The sequence below is a fragment of the Hippoglossus stenolepis genome, chromosome 6, assembly GCF_022539355.2.
Source record: "Hippoglossus stenolepis isolate QCI-W04-F060 chromosome 6, HSTE1.2, whole genome shotgun sequence".
Classification (NCBI taxonomy): Eukaryota; Metazoa; Chordata; class Actinopteri; order Pleuronectiformes; family Pleuronectidae; genus Hippoglossus; species Hippoglossus stenolepis.
In genome coordinates, this window is record NC_061488.1 from 18,541,776 (window position 1) to 18,560,394 (window position 18,619).

At 41.3% G+C, this 18,619-nt stretch overlaps 1 protein-coding gene across 2 annotated transcripts; it reads right to left on the minus strand.

Annotated features, from left to right (window-relative positions):
- Positions 1-381: 381 nt before the first annotated feature.
- On the minus strand, positions 382-17,712 carry arih2 (ariadne homolog 2 (Drosophila)). 2 transcript variants are annotated; one of them, XM_047340259.1, is made up of 16 exons: positions 17,560-17,712; positions 13,063-13,190; positions 12,639-13,028; positions 9,722-9,789; positions 9,330-9,402; positions 8,444-8,585; positions 7,131-7,252; positions 6,389-6,498; positions 6,012-6,129; positions 5,769-5,819; positions 5,205-5,226; positions 4,651-4,802; positions 4,309-4,452; positions 3,492-3,560; positions 3,149-3,274; positions 382-2,561 (listed from the first exon to the last, which is right to left on the minus strand). In XM_047340259.1, exons 3-16 carry the CDS (start codon positions 12,903-12,905, stop codon positions 2,490-2,492), a joined length of 1,536 nt encoding a protein of 511 aa, XP_047196215.1. In that variant the 5' UTR covers positions 12,906-13,028; positions 13,063-13,190; positions 17,560-17,712; the 3' UTR covers positions 382-2,489. The 2 variants fall into 2 exon arrangements, with proteins under 2 accessions (XP_047196215.1, XP_035014578.1); XM_035158687.2 differs by lacking the exon at positions 17,560-17,712 and adding an exon at positions 16,795-16,943 and having other exon boundaries at positions 12,639-13,190.
- Positions 17,713-18,619: the final 907 nt, after the last annotated feature.

Here is an 18,619-nt window from a genome sequence, read left to right on the forward strand (position 1 = left end):
TGCATAAGCTTTCTTACAAGAAAACAAATGGACAGAGGTGATAACAAGACCTAGGACTATGATAGCGCTTCAGTGTGGTGTACATTCCTAGAATTTCTCTATCAACTTTATATTATCAATTAAAAGGCATGGAATATCAAATCAATTATGTGAACCTCATAATTACTACTACTAATAATAATAATAATAATAATAATAATACACCTCAGTTGAATTCTGTCTCGCAAAATCAAGAGTCAAGGTGGTTTTGTTATGTTGAAGTTAAAATTTTAAATTCATGAGCCTCCTGTTAAGTATTCATTGAACTCATCAGATTTAATCCTGGGGTTTTGTGTGTGTGTGTGTGTGTGTGTGTGTGTAATGAAGACACAAGACACAGGGTCCAGTTTTAAAAACTTTCAGTAACTCTATTTCTGTATTAATGTACAACCGTTGAAAATTACAGCAATTTTTTTGTTTTTTTATTTTTTTTTATTCCTTTTTTTAAACGATCTATCTATCAACAGCCATTTTCCAGAAGAAAGGTGAACAATGTGGGCAGGAAGAAAAGAGAAAGTAAAGAGCAAAAATAAAATGAGGAGGGGCTGAATGTAAAGAAAACGAGAGGAGAGCATGAGATGGGGGGGGAGGGAGGCAAATTACCAGGTGACATTATATTTTCTGCAGCTCGGTGCTTGAGCACGAGCGTGTCGTTATGTGCATGCTGTGTTGGTGCCAGTGGGTGGTGCTGTAGCGTGTGTCAAGTGAAAGGCTGAGATTACACTTGCTGCTTCAAAATAACTTCATCGTCTGATCAGCAGAGGTGCTAGTATTTAATGGAGGGGCTCAGGCTCTCGCTCGTTTCGACATCAGCTGAACACGATCAAGCACCAGTATAAGAACGTAAAGACACATGAATTCAGTAGTTTTACTTAGTTAATAATGACTAGCAACTGTATGCTGTCCGTCGTGGCTGGAGCACCTCATAACCAAGGGAGGGAGGTGTGCTTATAATGAAAACACTGGCGACAAAATCAAAAAAAAAGGAGTTGTTATGATAACACACATTTATCTTATTCTATAACATCTTGTACATATGAACATGCATCATACGTAAGGAAAACACTGTATTTTGTATGTGGGAGTATGTTGGACCACAAAGTCTTTTTTTTTTCCACACAAACACACCAAGTTCATGTCTACGGCTTCATCCATACTACTACGGTTAAAACGATCTCTAGCATTTTGGCTCCGCATTAGTTTTAAGCCCTGTCCATACTACTGGGCATGCGGGTGACAGGGAACACGGGAAGTGCTCGAATAATAGCTTGTCTCCTATGCATGTAAGCAGTAGTATCATTGGTAGCCAAGGCTAATGCTGGATGTCTTCCTCCAGAAGTGGGTCACTTGATAGGAGCCTGCCATAACATATATGCATATACATATCAGTGAAGGCTATATCGAGACCGAAAAAGACCCAGTCAGCAAGAGGCTGGGAGTGTCTCTGTCATCGTTTCCAAATATCGCTGTTTCTGCCCGTCCGGAGTTTTCAAATTAAAACGGGGCCAGCAGTGTTTCCAAAGTTCTCAGTTTTATCAGCTCTAAAACTCCAGAGTAGAGTGGACGCCAGGCGAATCCACAGCAGAATTGATGCGTTTTCAAATAAAAACTGTAGTGGCATGGATGTAGCCTATTAACAATCTGTGGCAGCGACACATTTAATCTGGGATTATTTCAACAACTGTTGAAGTTCAGCAGAGGAAAGTGACTCACAATGTGTGTAGATTTCAGTATTGCAGCTTTGTGTTCTGACCAACCGATTAAGTTCTACAGCTACAACTACCAACAAGGGCCTGCTAGTCACGATTGTCTATATAAAACCACCAAATGCAGGCCGACAATCAGCAACATCTCTCTAAAGAAAAATAATAATGTTATTTCTCCCACAACTTCTTCATCTGCTGAATAACAAAAGCAGTTTTATTAGCGCTTCTCTCTCTCTGTATTATTCCAGCATAACAGGAATAATCATGGAGAACAAAAGCTCTCGCTCTCACACTCTTTACAAACAAGCAACATGTTGCTTTTAGCTGCTCATGTCAGCGTCTAAATGCTTAATGTGAAATAAAAGCATGCCCACTGTTTTCACACACTTGACGAAAACCTCAAAATTTGCCCTTAACGATCAGCTCGGAAAAGCTGCAACAAGTGTAACCACGGTGAATGTGATGCTCCGAAGTCAAAACGTGTTAATGAGGATGAGGACGAGAGGAGGAAGGTTGAGATACAATCGTGCCATTCTGTGACCCTGCAGCATTATAGGAGTGAGGGGAGAGAAAGACAGAAAGTGAGAAGCAAATGAGCAAGTGTAAAGAAGCAAAAGGGAAGGGGTCAGTACGAATGCACCGAGAGATGGTCACTGAAAGAAGCAAAAAGGTAGGCGGGCGAGGAAGAAAGGAAGTAAGGAAGGAAGGAGGGAGATGCTGGTGCTTTGCAGTCGCGATGGGGCTTCAGGTGTCGTGGAAATCCTTCAGCAGCGTGCGTCGCCTCTGCTCAGCAATGTGCATCTGATTCTCCAGATCCTGAAAGAAACAGACAAACAATCCTTCACTGTAGTTGAATTATAACTCATTATTAATAAATTCCACAAAAAGACCAGAACAGTTACTGATCTTATTACTCTGGGCCACAGAGCTCCATTAGCTTCACTGTTATCCAAGAATGAATAAAAACAATTAATTGGCCTAAAAATGTTCCCTGTCTTAAGGAAAATTCTGCAGGTCCCCACTTCAAGATGAAGGAAGAGTTTCTAGCCCCACGGCCATAACTAGAATGAACTTGGCACTGAAAGAACAATCCCCATAGACAGTTTTTACTGTGTAATATCTACCTCTGTACAATAGTTATTCACTGCAACAGCTGGCCCTGTGAAGTATCCTCTACAATTATGAAAATTACCTAATTTAATTACTAATGTAGCTTTGATTTGTTTGAAGAAATTTAAGGAAACAACTGGTTTTATCTACTTTTAGGTGATTTTAACTGTTACCGAAAACCTTGACTTCCCTCAAAACAGATGTAGGTTCTCTGTAGTACTATAAAAGCTATTGATTGCCGACAGAATCAGTATAAAACAGAACCATAGTTAAAGTAAGTTGTCTTCTCGTACCCCTCTGTCACTGGCGGTGAGCTCCCCCTCGCCACTCACTACTCCTCTCTCATAGGTGTCGGCTCGCTCCACCTTCCACGACAGGTTTTCTATCTCTGCTTCCAGCTGAGCCTGTTGGTACTCGAACTGCGGGGGACCGATAAAAACATGGAAATCAGGCCAAATAAATCAATTCCCAGACTGAGAAAAAAACTAAGGTTATAAAAGACAGAGTGAATATTATTGAACAAAAACAAAACTGTGAGATAAAACCATCACAAGTCTGGATATGGTGAGAACAGTCAACACATTGTAATATATGTTCTGCATATACAACAGGTGGGGGGAGGGGTTTGTCTCTCACCAGTTTTTTGCGGGGGCCAGACTCCATGTAATAGGCGTAGGGGTACGTATACTGCAGTGTGTAGCGACACTGGAAACAAATAGACACAAAAGGAAATGTTCATTCAAAGACAGCGTCAAAATTGGTTAACAGTTTCTCAACATGGCTTCACGTGTGTATATCTACCAGAGATTAAATGGTTAATATTAAACCTCAGGAGGTAAGAATGTCATGTTTAAGTGAAACATGACATTGATCTTCACTTTACTTCTGAAAGAGAAAGTGAATCTAGAGACCTTTGTTTTTCCAAAATATTTCACAACCAATGAACTTCCTCAAAACAAGTTCTGAAAAATGATTAACATTTTGTCGCACTTATTTTTGCCTGTGTGTTGTGTGTCTTCATTGAAATACTCTGACTGACTGACTAACTCTCTCACACACACACACACACACACACACACACACACACACACACACACACACACACACACACACACACACACACACACACACACACACACACACACACACACACACACACACACACACACACACACACCATTAGTCTCATAGCTCTTTTTCTTTCTGACAGATTAAGGATTTAACTTTAAACAAACCTGTTATTTACTTACTTAAAAGAGTATCTTGATGGTTTGATAGAATAAAAAGTTCCAAACTAAATTCCATACAAAAGTTTAATTTGATATTTCTTGTGTACCATGTGCACCTCTCTTTCTGCCATCTCTCACACACCATTTCTCCGTTCTCCCTTCCCTACATCACTCACTAACTCTGGAACAAGGACACACACAGCCACTCTCTACTGTGGAAGCACCTTAGCCAGTAGCTTTGCAGCGTTATGCAGGTACTGCCAGTCGATCCAGGTTCCCAGGTTGTTCATCACTCTCTCCTGGATCTTCTCCTGGATTCTCTGGTACGTCTGAGCCTCCAACTGCAGAGACTTGTTGTGATTCTCCCACTTGTGGAAAAAGAGAAGGAAAAAATAAATAAGGACATTCCTCTTGCGGATGTAGAGGCAAGTTTCTACGAAAGTGCAGGAGGAAATCTGTAATCTCCCTCTAGTTCGAAGGATGAAATTACAACAATTTTGACCAGATTGTCTCAGATTTTACACAAGGAAAGGGAGAAAAATCAGTGAAATCAGATGTGAACTCACCCTTTCAAAGTAGAAGAGGTATTTCTTGAGGGCCTCTCTGGCCTGAGCCTGCTGGCTCTGGTTGACTATATCAGGGTTTTCTTTGTAGCGGCTGCACTCATAGTATTCACTGCCGTGAGTCTTCCAGTCACCAAGACACATCCAGCAGAAATCTGTGAGGAGACACAAAACATACATGTGGACTCACAACTACAAACGTGTATAACACATCATGTTCAGTAGGTGACTCTTGTTTACTGTATATTAGTTCAATAAAGGTTCAGCTGAATTCTCAGGTCTAAATGTGATACAAATTGGATGATATTGACTGTGGTTGAAAAAATATTTACTACAGATGACGAACCAATTTAGTTTAACTGGATTCCAGATTTTTCATTCTAACCAAGTTTTATCTTTCACTTAGAACTTCTTGGAAGTGCAGTGATTCTTCTCCTTTTAACTCATGGCTATTTTATTGTGATGTATTTGGCCACTAAGTGGATGCAAAGTGCCTCAGAAGAGCAAGTTCATGCTTCACTGGCTCCTGCAGTTGGTGTAAAAGACAAACTACTTACCATGTTTGCACTTGGAGCATTGCTGAAAGAGACAAAGACATAAAAGGAAGTCATATTGGCGAACTTGAAACTTGATTTAACAACCGTTGACAAACTGACGACTCAATGTTTTTATACAAAACTATTTAGTGCTTGATTTAAAACATTTAGAGGCGATGAAAAATATAATAGAGAAGCACTCAGTAGAGCCCACACCTCTACCAAGGCCAAACAGTATGTTTTTACATCAGGATCCACAATTTATTTCCAGAAAAATGTATGAAAAAATGCCTCCTGTTGTGAAAAATCACAGATTTTTCTCCTTGTAACCAGACCAGCACCAACATATCACATGTTCTTCCCTGACTCATTCCCTCCAGCAAGTTTGATAAATTGATTCAGTACAAACAAGACGCAGGTGAAAACTTAACCTTGGTGGAGGTAGTAAACAAACAACAGCTAATGTGTATCTACCCAGTAATGTGTCAAACTATGAGAGTGGAGGACTTCAGCTCTCAGAATCTAAATATATATTTTTAGTGTTTCCTGTGTTCTGGGAAAGTGTGATTTTCAGCTCTGACTCACCATGTGATTGCACCCTCCGTTCTTCTCAATGCAGATATTGCACTTTGGACACTAGGAGAGAAATGCACAATATTATGATTATGATTTCAATCTGTGCAGCAGATGACTGTACGGGAAAAGAATGTTTTCAAACTGTAAGGTTCTGTATGGCAATGTGAATGTGTTTGCAAGTGTGTTCAAGTAACAGTAGCTACAGTATGTATTTGGTGTGTTTCTGTGTGTTCACATGCAGTTCCATCATACATCTTTAGTGTGTGCGCTGATATAGTTGGCTGTCTCTGAGTCGTCCGCACACTTGGTCAGCCATTTTCGGATTGTTGCACAGTCTGTGGGCGCATGGTACATCTGACGGCATTTAAAACTGAGAACAGAGTCAGAGATTTAAATCATCAACATTTGCAGGGATATTTACACATTTACAGCCCCATGGTAAACTCAAATGTAAAAAAAAAAGCACTATTGTGCAAATATGCAACAGTATAACATTTATACAAGAAAGACATTTAAATGCCAGCATGGGATTTGCAAAAGCCCATAGCACAGAATCTCTGGACTGACTCTGAATTAGATTAATAGCGGCTAACACTAATAGTTCAACAACACTTGTGCGTGTCTCCTACCAGAAGACTTCACTGCAGCGACTACACTGCACCCTGCGCGCCCGGGGCTCCTGCACCTTGATGACGATGGGACAGTCTGCACCTGGACACAACTGCAACTGGAAGTGACTCTGCAGGTCAGAGAAAGAGACCAAGACGTGTGAGGTAAGTTGGGTAACACATAAAGAATGTCAAAATGGAGATGAACTATTAATATGACCTGTATAACTCTCCATCCTTGTGTAGAACTGAGCTGGAAGTTATAAATTACTTTCAACTTAAACATTAAAAAAAGTCTAATTTCACAATTGACATCAATCAAATGAAGATTGAACTGGGTTCTGTGGATTGACAGGGACAGTCTTACTGGAAAGAGGTGTAAATGTAATTTTTCAACATTGTGAGCATCAACAACAATCAAGGTTCATCAAGAACCTGAGGAACTACAACTGGCAATGTATTGCTTTGTAATTTGGGTGAATGATCCATCAAGAAAAAGAAAACGTCTAATATGAGATATCATAACTTGCTTAATAACTTAAAATATATTTAGATGAGAACCCAGCTGATGGACAGTGATGCGTGTGAGAGAGATGACTCAGATTTACTGCTGCATAAAAAGATTCAAAGAGTCACTCATGGAAACACAAGGGCTTACTGAGTTAGCTCACTCCCTCTTCACATGTCTCTGACGTCTCATTTGCTACACATGCAGAATTTGATGCAGCATCTGAGCGAAGAGCTTCAGCACACACACACACACCTCAACATAGTCTCTGAAGAGGTAGCGTCTATATTTGTCCTTCAGCTCCTCTCCTGGCAGCAGCGGCAGGACAAAATCTTCAGGCATCTGCAGGGAACATTCCTGAGCCATACACGAGATACCTAAAAAAAAAACAGTTTATTATGAACAGCCCCGAATCCCTGAATGTTGGAGAAGCAGCACATACACACAAAGCCCACATACACACAAAGCAACAAATGATTTAAAATCCATCTGTGACTGAGAAAGTTCCTCTGTAGACGTGTGTGTGAGGTGTCATGGTTTCTAGAGTTACTGGGACCTAGAAAGTGGTTCTGTCATCATAAATGCATCCTTCGTCCAGCTGATAGTGAAATACTTATCAGACCCGCAAGGACCCAGTTGCATGGACAGACTTTTTCAGAGAGGCCATTACAAAACTATCACAGGGGCACAAAAGTTTAGTGTGGACAAATACACTCTTGCATGCGCACACAAACACAAAATGTCCTCACTATGATAGTATTGAACAAATTGGCCCTCATAACTTTAGCTATGCATAAGCTGCTTTCAGACATGCACTGGACTCAGCAGTTCCTCTGTATTTTCTGCAGAGGAGGTGCATGTTTGGACGCAAATGTCTCAGTGAGACGCTCCACAGTTTCTGCGGACTTTATCCACCTGACCTTCTAGTATAATGTCTGTAGAAATCCAGGAGAAGTTGATGTGTGAACACAGCGGAGGATCCCCCGCTGGATTCACTGCCAGGAAGTGATTGATGACCCTTCTAACTCAAAACAAAAATCTTCCGGTGAAAAAGTGGTGACTGCAAAAAGAAGATTAACTCAATTGCTAGTAGGGGATATTTCGGATGTGTAATGTTCAACATCATGAACACATCAAAAACTGAGGTGCTCTCTCACCTCGCTGTCTTGCCAAATCAGCATGTTCACCTAGGTGTCATGTTTCCATCACTGCCGATCAGAGCTGGAGCCTATAAAAACCTGTGTCTACCGCAGAGTCATTTCACCTGGACTTGAATGCTGATTGTTTCCATTCCCATTACAGACATGCATCACACAGGATAATTTAGTGACTGATTTAGGGAAGCTTGCTTTGTTAAATCAAATAGCAATCTGCAAACCTGCTGGTCTGGCAGGGAAGCAAAGGCTGAGATAAACGTTTGAAAGGATCAGAAGCTGAAACTGTGATGAAACCCTGAGCGGACAAACGCGCACACACACGAGCAGACACTTGGGATCTCAGATCAAAATGTGATTCAACCACTTTAATACCAGCTTTAAAGACTACACACACATAGACACACTACTCACCCACTCCTATGCCGTCTTTGACCAAAACAGTGCAGTGCTGCTCCCAGCATCCTTTGCAGAAGGAGTGCTGACAGGGCAGTGCCAGCAGGGATTCTCTCCGTACGGCCTGTAGACACACGCCACACTGGAGGGACTGAGGGGCCTGAAAACACAGATACATAAATCATCAACACACACACAAAAAACCCTGCACTAAAGAGATTGTAAGGGTCTACACACAAACTCGTTGACATGCATGTTAGATGTGAAATTGAATAATATACTCAAAAAGGTAACAGGGAAATGACATCTGAAGCACTGGTAACAAATTTGAATGCCATATAAAACCTTCTAAATAGAACCAATCGTGCAACATATCAAAACCTTGCTATAAGCAAGGGAAATTATTATTGCATCCATGTATTATTCTCTCTACTCTCTTTGATTAATCAAATTATGTTTTAATAAATCAACAAATTACTTTGTCTACAATACACAAAATAATGCTACTTTGCCTTATCACCTCTCACTGTCTATTTTGACAGTGAATAAAGAAATCTGAAGTAGAAAATTATATCAAATTACATATTATGTAAATTAATCAAGTGATCTTTTCCAACGCATTATAATAACCAGAAAACGTTTGCTGCATATATGTGAAGAGCAGTTAATCAACAAGAAACCAATACATTTAAATTACAGCTTTAAACTAGCAACAATGTAGAAGTATACTCCATTATGGATTTTATACCAATACATGTGAATGCCTCAAGAAATACGTTGGTTATATCTTTGTCCACAAAATATATGAAAGATATAAAAAATATTACATGTAAGACCAAAGCAAGTGCATGTTATTTTAGTCTATTAAGGAGTCCTGATTTATCACATCTGATCCGTTACTCACAGTGACTGATCTGCAGGTGCTGCTGGGCTGGACCAGAGCATCTGACAACATCAGGGACGAGTTGGACTTAAATCTGTGGGGGAACACAGACAGAAAAATCAGTCATAGGAGGATGAGACACTGAACCAGTTAAAGCTGCAGCGCAGAAGAATGAAGGGGAGAGAGAAAGATAAGACAAAACCAAAGACAGAACGATGAGAACCTTGAATATGACAAAATAAAGTAGTTGCAGATGGGAATAAGAGACAGAAAGATAGCAAGGTAACGAAAGTGACTAGAAGGAAGTACAAGAGAAGAGCGAGAGGCTCATGAGAAAAGGGGAGAAAGAAGCAGCGAGCAGGTGATGAAAAAAAAAAAAGAGGCAGGAATGGGGAAGAACATAAGAGACATACCTGTCCTGTACTTGCGAAACCTGCCAGTGAAAATGCACCAGGATCAGTTTTGCTACTGCTGGCAAAACCTGAGGGACAGAGACAGAACAAAGTTAGAGAGACATAGAGACTATGAAGCTGCTTCAAATGACATTTAGGTCAGGGCAATTACATGTTGCTTCACTCACAGATAAGTCACTTGGCTGTCTTTATAGTCAGCTAATCTGCACTCAGCTGCCCAGTCTGCCTGTTCTTAATGTAATGGATAAAAGCCGACACTACTTCTGATGAGCAGGAAATACATCATGATCATGACCCTGCTGCAAACACTGTTAGTTATATTTTTTAAAAGATGATCCAATTCCAGCATTGGGAATTCAGAGTTGGGCATCTGTGAGCATGTGAATCTTTTTTCCCGATCAGATACAACGTCTTCCAAGAGTTACGCCCAGATGAAATTTCATTTTTTTTCTTCCTGGAAATTAAGTCCTCACCACTCAAAAGCATCTATTGTGCTGTACTGCCTCTGGAAAGCACTGTTTTTAGAGTGGCAAAGAAGAAGTGATTTCCGGCAGTGTAGCATTAGGGTTAAGTAGCATATAGCTATTAAAATACGTTATGAAACTTTTACAACTACAACATACAATTTTTGTAAATGCATTGGTATTGGATCCATACTCAACATCAGCCGAGATCAGATTCAGTATCAGGAAGGAAGAATGGTATTGGAACATTTCAAATGTTCTTAGTCCTTAGTTCTTAGTATTTGATTAATTGATTATTTCACAAAAAGACAACGTATCAGTGGAAATCTGTGCCGCCATTACAATGAATAAAATATAGACTCTAAAATGTAAATATCTGCCTGTTCTTTTGTTTATTTGTTACTGGCAAGGCGTGATAAGACAAAATATTATACACATACAAGACACAGTTTTAAAAAGACAAAAGGCTGCACTGACTCCATGAACACCCATCTTGGTGAATTATTAGCCTAGAAAACAGAAATGTAGTTTAGGCATCGACGTCACTGTTGCTCAGCTGATGTAGTCTCCAAGCTTTTACTGTACACTGTATATTATATGAGGCAGGAAGCTAAAGGTGTATATAACAACATTAGCATATCACCTACAGGCCAGGTTAAAACTATTGGCGAGTTCAACAACCTCAACAGGGAATTCCTTCTTTGACCTACTGCCGTCAAGAAAAACACACACTTGCTCTTCTGGGAGCTGCTCAGTGCTTCTATCACAAGACTGAGCTGCTCCCAGGTGTTAGTATGTGCGACTGAGAGTGTGAAGTATGGTGTTACTGCATACCAGTATGTACAATGACCAAATTTAGCCCAAGTAAACAAGAGTAAAAAATAAAGAAATACATCGTTTAGCATAAAATACCATATTTGAAAATGATGTAACCTCATGATGATTATCCTTCCCAGTGTAAGAATAATTCATGAATATTAATGTGCACCGCTTCCTATCTCCCATGACCGAGCGGGCTTACAAAGCAGCAGCCTTGACGGTGAGGGCTGTAAACGTCACCTCACCAAGCTTTTTGACGACCTAGCCAACACTGCGCTGTACAGGTGGGGCGAGATGGCCGAATCTGACCAATCTGTCAGATAAAGAAAAGGAGGACACCCTGGACATGCCCATTGTTCTCGAGGACATATTCGACTCCGCTCTTGCTTCTATGCAAAAGCGGTGCGAGGCGAAGAAAAAGGAGGATAAGGCTTTGCAGCTCTGTCTCCCGCGGAAAACACCTGCTATGGGACCATCACCCCCCCTCAGGTTGCCTCGAGGAGCACCCTCCCTGCCTTCCGCATCCCTAAGCCCCCCAGGGCAAAGTTACTGGTTGCAAGCTCCTCCGGCCCTCCTGACACCAAGCCCACTTGGCCTAAGGGCCCTTAAATCCCCCCTTGATCCAGGCTGCTCAATCACACGTTTGACCAGAATTGCACATATTTCAATTTTTCGTGCTGATTTGGTCACATGAGAAACCTACGAAACCAAAATTAATGGAGATATGTGCTAAACAAGTTTGCACTTTTATGGGGAGACTTTGACTGGTCACGTCTCCTTTAATTAAGGACACAGAAAAATTGTTCTCAAATTGTTTTAAAGGTCTTTCCAGTTCCATAATTAAATTATCAGTATGCTATCCCGAATATTAAAAACAGCAGCATTATAAATGTTTTGAACAGTTAAAGTCGAATTGCAAAAAATATTAAAAACTTTGACAAATCTTTACAAAAATTTGTTTATGATTTCGTTTTGAGTTATTCCTGGAATATCATTACTTACTGTGGCACGTGACGTTGCCATCGGGGTTTCCCCCAACAACAGCCAGAGACAAACCATTCAGGTTTCAACATCTTTTATTAATGCAACAGGAGCCAACATAAATTCTAATAAGCGACATAAATTGTCCGACAGCGTAGGGAAACGTGGCTCAGTTCAGCTCTCTCTCTTTGTCTTCTAGAGTTTTCTTCCTCCTCAGTGGCAGCTCTCCTGCTGCCTTTATATATCCAGAGACGTTATCAGCCAGGAGCTATCAGCTGCCCTGATAGCCCCTTGGTACAGCTGGACGTGCTCCCTGAGCCACCCCCATGCCCACACTTACCTCACTAACTCCTTACAATATTGTTGAACAGCAGTTGGTGATCAGCGTGTCAGGCAGAAGCAAAATACCAATGCAAATCAAAACTATTTTCTATGTACAATGTTAACATAAATGCGCAACTTTTCTGTGCTGTTTATTCTGTAAAATAAAAGTTTTCATTTCAGCAAACAAAAGTGCAGATGCAGATGTGACTGTGAAAGGCTCATATTGGCCAACCCATAACTCGGTCAGACTCTACTACCATAAGAATATTTTATTTAATTGGGGGATTTTTGCCAATAGTGCAGCTTTAAAGAAATCCAGCTTCACTCACCTTTAGTGCAGCAGCCACAGCGTTAACCTCTTCCGTCAGCATCCGTTGACTCTCTTTATAGTTCAGACAAGTGAAATGGTACTCCTCTGGGTCAAAGGAGTCAGCGCCCTGTTGCTCCACATCGCCGGCCACGCCCTCATAGTAGCCTGCAATGTCACCCTGATCGTCCTCCTCTCCACCGTCGTCGTCGTCATCCTCCTCCTCAGAGTTCACCCCGAAGTCTTCCTCATTGCTGTCCGACGCCTGGCTGTTCATGTCCACAGACATCCAGTCGACTGAATCAAACACCCGTACAGGTAGAAGGCCCGCCCACCTGTCGGATCCTAGTGTTCCAGTTGGCTGAAATTACTCTTTCTAAAGCCCCACCTTCGTGCTCCTCTCTGCCAAACCGCTCCACCTGATCGCGTCACCTCGTAGGGTCACCCTGTCTTCTCGTCTGAATGAGGCGCGTAAGAAGCACACTCAGCAGCAACGGAAGAAGCAGAAGAAGTCACACTCCCCGTCACTCATTTGGAAAGATGGTTTTAGGGTGATCTAAGGAGAGAAAAAAGACTGCAGAAATGGAAAGAGAAGGAGGTAAAGAGTGGAGAGGAATGTGATAGATGGGTGAAAAAGAAAGGGGAAAAGAGATAGGAGTTAGTAAGAAGTAAGCTTATTTACATTAACCTCACAGACGTTGTGTACTAATGGAGGGAATCTCTAAATGATCATAGAGGCTAGCAATGTTCTTAAGAGGAAAAGAAACAGTCACAATCAGTTGCTGACATGAAGCCAAGCAGTCTGCATTATCACTACAGAGAAGGTCCAACAGAAAGCTGTGTCTGAAAGACCGAGCTATAAAACATCTAAAGAAGTGCAAGTAGTACGGTACTTAGTTCCATTTTAGAATACATCTCCTGAGTGCTCAGCCACATTTGAACAGAGATAAAATATTAAAATATATTTAACTGTACTTCGTTAATGATCTGATCTTTGAAGGACAAACAAAATTCTTGAAATACCAAACCCCATTACAACCTGCAATAAATAAATGTACAAATGTACAAAAAATCTACACAATGAGCTGAGATTTTTTTATTTATTTTTGACAGATACAATGGCAAGAAAATACCTTGTGAACTCTTTGGAGTGAACTGTTAGCACTTATTGGAGATAGATAACATGTGCTTAAGCTAATAACAGACTTGTAATCCTAAGAGTCTTTATATAACCACACCCATTAAACACCTGCAGTGCTGGTGGAAAAAGTAAGTGCACCCTTGGATGTAATATCTGGCCGAACCTCCTTTAACAGCAATAACCTCAAACATGAGCTTTGGAATCCATGGATCAGAGCAACATAATGTTCAGAAGTTTTGGACCATTCTCCCTACATAACTGCTTCAGCTCAGGCATATTCTTAGGGATGTCCACCCAAATTCTACTAAGGCTCCATCCATACCACAGCGTTATCATTTGAAAATGCATCAACTCTGCCTTGGATACACACTACTACGGCGGTTTAGAGACGCTAAAACAGTAGATTGGAAACACTATTTTAGTTTGGATGGGCAGAAACAGAGATGCTTGGAAACGACGACATTGACACTCACTACCGCTTGCTGATTGGGACTTTTCGGTCATAACGTAGCCTTTGGTGATTTGTGAAATTCTGAAACCCTCCAAGGCCAAGAGTAAATTAGCCAAGCACGACAGGCATTCGGTTTTTGTGTCCAAACCAGACCCATGCCCGATGTTTTCCCGTTTTACAGGAACATGCAGGGTTTAAAAAATCAAGTAAATAAATCAGCAAACGTGACTGAAGCCGACCCAACCAGAACCTGGATATCAATTCAAATATTTTGCCAAACCCGGGTGGTCCCGAATGGCTCAGACCAGGTATCCACACTCTCGTATGAAGTGCTCTTTTCCCTCCATACATAGTCTTGCATGTTCTTCCTAAACAATTCAACCATTGTTTCATCAGTCCACGTTTTCCCAGAATTTCAAGGTGGTCTTTGGCAAACTTCTGGCATTTGTGTGATGTGTTTCTTTGGAGATAAGTGGCTTCCTCCTTAATGTCCTGACCATAAACTGTATATAAAAATGGAGTTGGCTTTGCAGTGTACTTAAAGGGATAGTTTACGCAAAAATGAAAATTCACTCATAATCTCCTGTTACGTTAGCGTGTGGATCCCAGAGGACATTAGGGCTAAAAGCATGGTGTAAATTATCTTGTTTCGCTTTGAATTTGAATGTCAGGGCTTACAGACACTTGGAGGACACAACAGGTGTTTTTTACGTTTGAAGAATTGGTCAACATTTACTTTAATTGTATTGGATTTGGCTGCAACGCGTTTTACCCCTGAAACTCCAAAAGTGTTTTCTGGACTCAAACACTTCACCTACCCTTCCATCGGCATAGTGGTGAGTAGATAAGTGAATCTTAATTTCCGGGTGAACTATCCTTCTAAGCACTCAGACTTATCCCTTGCTTCTCTAAATATGGTTACTGCCTTTTTCAAAACATCAAGAAGAATATTATAATTATATTTAAATACATTTGATTTGGATAGTCCACTTGGATATTTCAATAGTATTTTGATTAATTTTTGAAACACTAATATTTTACATATTTAGTCAGCCTACGGCATTTGGATAAAAATGCTAGTTTGCTGAGTTATGGCACTCAAAGCAGCATAATCGACAGTCAAAAACTATTACATTACACAAACTAATAAACTATTCTATTTTTAAGTATGATGTCTTAAAACACAATATAGTGCCTGGTATTGCTACAGGGACACAAACACCCTCTGCCACTTACTACAAAACTGTAGACTGTTTCATCCATCCTCTCCTTTCATTAGAGATTAAATGCTGTACCAGAACCCAAACTGGTATGTCCTATTAACACTGAATATAACACCAGAATTTGGTTTACTTACAAAATAGTGTGGCCTGACAATTCTACCCGACGCCCTCACCATGTTATTTGTTTTTCTACCTTATGAACAATTAACACCCTCCTCCTTATTATTTTCTTTGACTTCTCTCTTTCAGTGTTCCTTCCTCTACTCCCTGTGCCTGCCTCCAACTTCATTAAACTTCACAAAGACATATCCTGTATTTTTCTACCCAACAATGTTGTTGATCAACTGTCCACGTGAAGGACACAAGGCATGGATGAAGGCTTAGTGCAACGATTTAGAGGATTAGTTGAAGATGCTTTAGCTTCGGGGATGAGGGAGACACACAAATCATACCTTTAGTTTACTTGGTGGCAAACTAGGCATTTAAACCCCAAAAGTGCAAGCAAACAACAGAAAAGCAACGATGCATGACTGGATCAGGACATTAATTGCAGCAAAGGACCTGGCCAACACATCTTTCTATTTTTGTGTACAACTATAATCATTCGGGGGAATTTTTTTATATTGAGAAGCATGATACAACATTTCTCTCAATGATCCAGGACGTTGTCCCCGAGAACAATGTCCAATAATATTTGAGACTGTCATTTTAGAACTACCACCACACTGAACTTCAGCTTCACAAGTAGTCAGGGGATTTTTCATTCCTAAAAAAGAGATCAAATGTGATATGTATTGTCATGTTTTTCCCCAGCGTTGGTTTACAGTGTTGTATCCCTGCAGGGTTTCTGGTTAGAATCCCAGTTCGGCTGGGGTCTTTCTCTGTGGAGTTTGCATATTCTCCACATGTCTGTGTGGGTTTTCACTGGACACTCTGGCTTCCTCCCATAGCCCAAAGAAGTGCATATTGGGGATTAGGTTGATTAGAGACTGTAAATTGTAGTTCATCTCTATATTGGCCCTGTGATACGCAGGTAATCTGTCCAGGGTGTACCCTGTCTAACACCCACTGTCAGCTGGGATTGGCTCCATTTCCCCCTGCAACCCTTCAAAAGGATAAGCGGTATAGATAATGGATGGATGTTTTTCTTTTACCCTAAAATCACCCAACCAATTTGCAGAACAATGACATGTATCTCCAGGTATATAATGCATCGTAGACGTTTAATAGCAATGCTGTGCAGCAGCAGTGACGTGTCCACATTGATCAAGTTCATGTCACAATGGGGTTCTCCTCGTCTCTCAGTTTCTTCATATCCACATTATGGTATTTAAATGGGGAGGGACTAATAGTTTGGCCATACCTGTCTCCCACTCCAAAAAACGAACCTCCTCACTGATCTGCAGACACATCATTGCAGTTTACTGGCACCGGGGTTAACCCGAGGCTCCGCAGTAATAATCACATGGATAGAAAACAAGGTTAGCCGGGGAAGGCGGACAGCCAGCCGGCCCCGGTGTGAGCCAGACGAACGCTCACATTCCGCCCGTTGCAGGCTAAAAATAGGCAGAAAACTGGGTGACACACATCTTGCTAGGCTAATGTATCACAGTGACTCAGAGGCAGCGTTGATAACAAGACGTAGGTGCTGGAGGGGACAACGGAAATAAACTAAGTGAAAAGCGGCTCGCTTGTCGCTGGACATCGGCCCCGAAGCAGTAAACGACGGCGGCGAAGTGAAACACCACACGGCGAATGGCTAATAACTTACCGTTAGCCACATTAGCTTCCAGGCTAGCGTGCTAGCACTTGTACTAAGCAGCGAAGTAACGGAATGCCAAACCAACGAGTTAAACTGGGAGATGCTAACAGAATAAACTCACTGAGGTTCTCAAGAACACACGTTAATTTTGTCCCCTAACAATAATATATATATATATATATATATATTAATGGCTGACTAGGTGAGCCACCCCCTTTAGCGCTCCCTCACGCTGCTCCACCGCCTCTCACGCACTATAGTCCGGGGATTGAGATGTAAACAAGGCCCGCTGGAGCGCAGGAGTAATCAGACATGTTTCAACAAACGCAGCGTTCGTTTCCCCCGGTTGAGTTCGGTGGTGTTTACCTGTGGGAGCAGCGTCGGCTCGGCCCGCGGTGACAGTCAGGAGTGGGTTTAGTGTGGAGAGGAATCCAGGGAGCGAGTAACACAGTGTTCGCCTGGATGGTAGGCGGAAGATAGACGGTTACAGGGGTGCTTATCAGTGACGTCACATCCGCCTTTCATTGTCTCCTCTCCTCTCCTCTCTCTCTCCTCTCTCCTCTCTCCTCTCCTCTCCTCTCTCCTCTCTCCTCTCCTCTCTCCTCTCTCCTCTCCTCTCATCTCGTCCCCTCTCTTCCCCTCTCCTCTCTTTATAACATTGACTACTTTATAAATAAAATAATTCTGTAAATTTTACATCAATAAATGTAGAATGGCAATCACTATCCCTAATTCTAAGTGAATTCAAAGAATATATAAAGACTCAACAACTTATAGACACTAAAAAAGTGTCCACATGTAACATGAACTCGTCAAAGAGCTATAAGAAACTGTTTCACCTAATTATTTTCTTTTCTCTCCTTTATATTTATGTTAAATGTATAGTTTTTGTCATAATCTTTGTAGATACTGTTTTATTTTTCGAATTAATATGTATTTATCCACATGACTGTACTGAATCATCCATGCCCTGATATCATCATGCCTTGATTAATACAACTTTTTTTTCACTCCGTTTTCATCATCCTGTCTCCGACTGGTTCAAAATGCTGCAGCAAGAGTTCTAACAAGTTCACAAAAGAGGGAACACATTACAACCATTCTCAAGATTAAGGTCTAAGTGTTTTGGGGACAGGGCTTTCTCCATCGCTGCCCCAAAACTCCACAACTCGTTTACTTTCCTTGCCTGTACAGCAGGTGGCAGAGGTTGGAATCTAACTGCAGGTGTTGTGGCTCTAAATCTAAATGGAGCAGTCAAAGTGCATTAGGTTGAAGGTATAGGATCGATGGCTTCATAAAGAATGCATGACACTCTGCTGTGCTTCTCAGCGGCGCCGAAGAGAAGAAGAGGGTCCGACTGCTGGGGTTAATGCATTGGTAATTGGTCTTGAATTGCTGAGGAGTGAGATACATCGACTAATGCAGC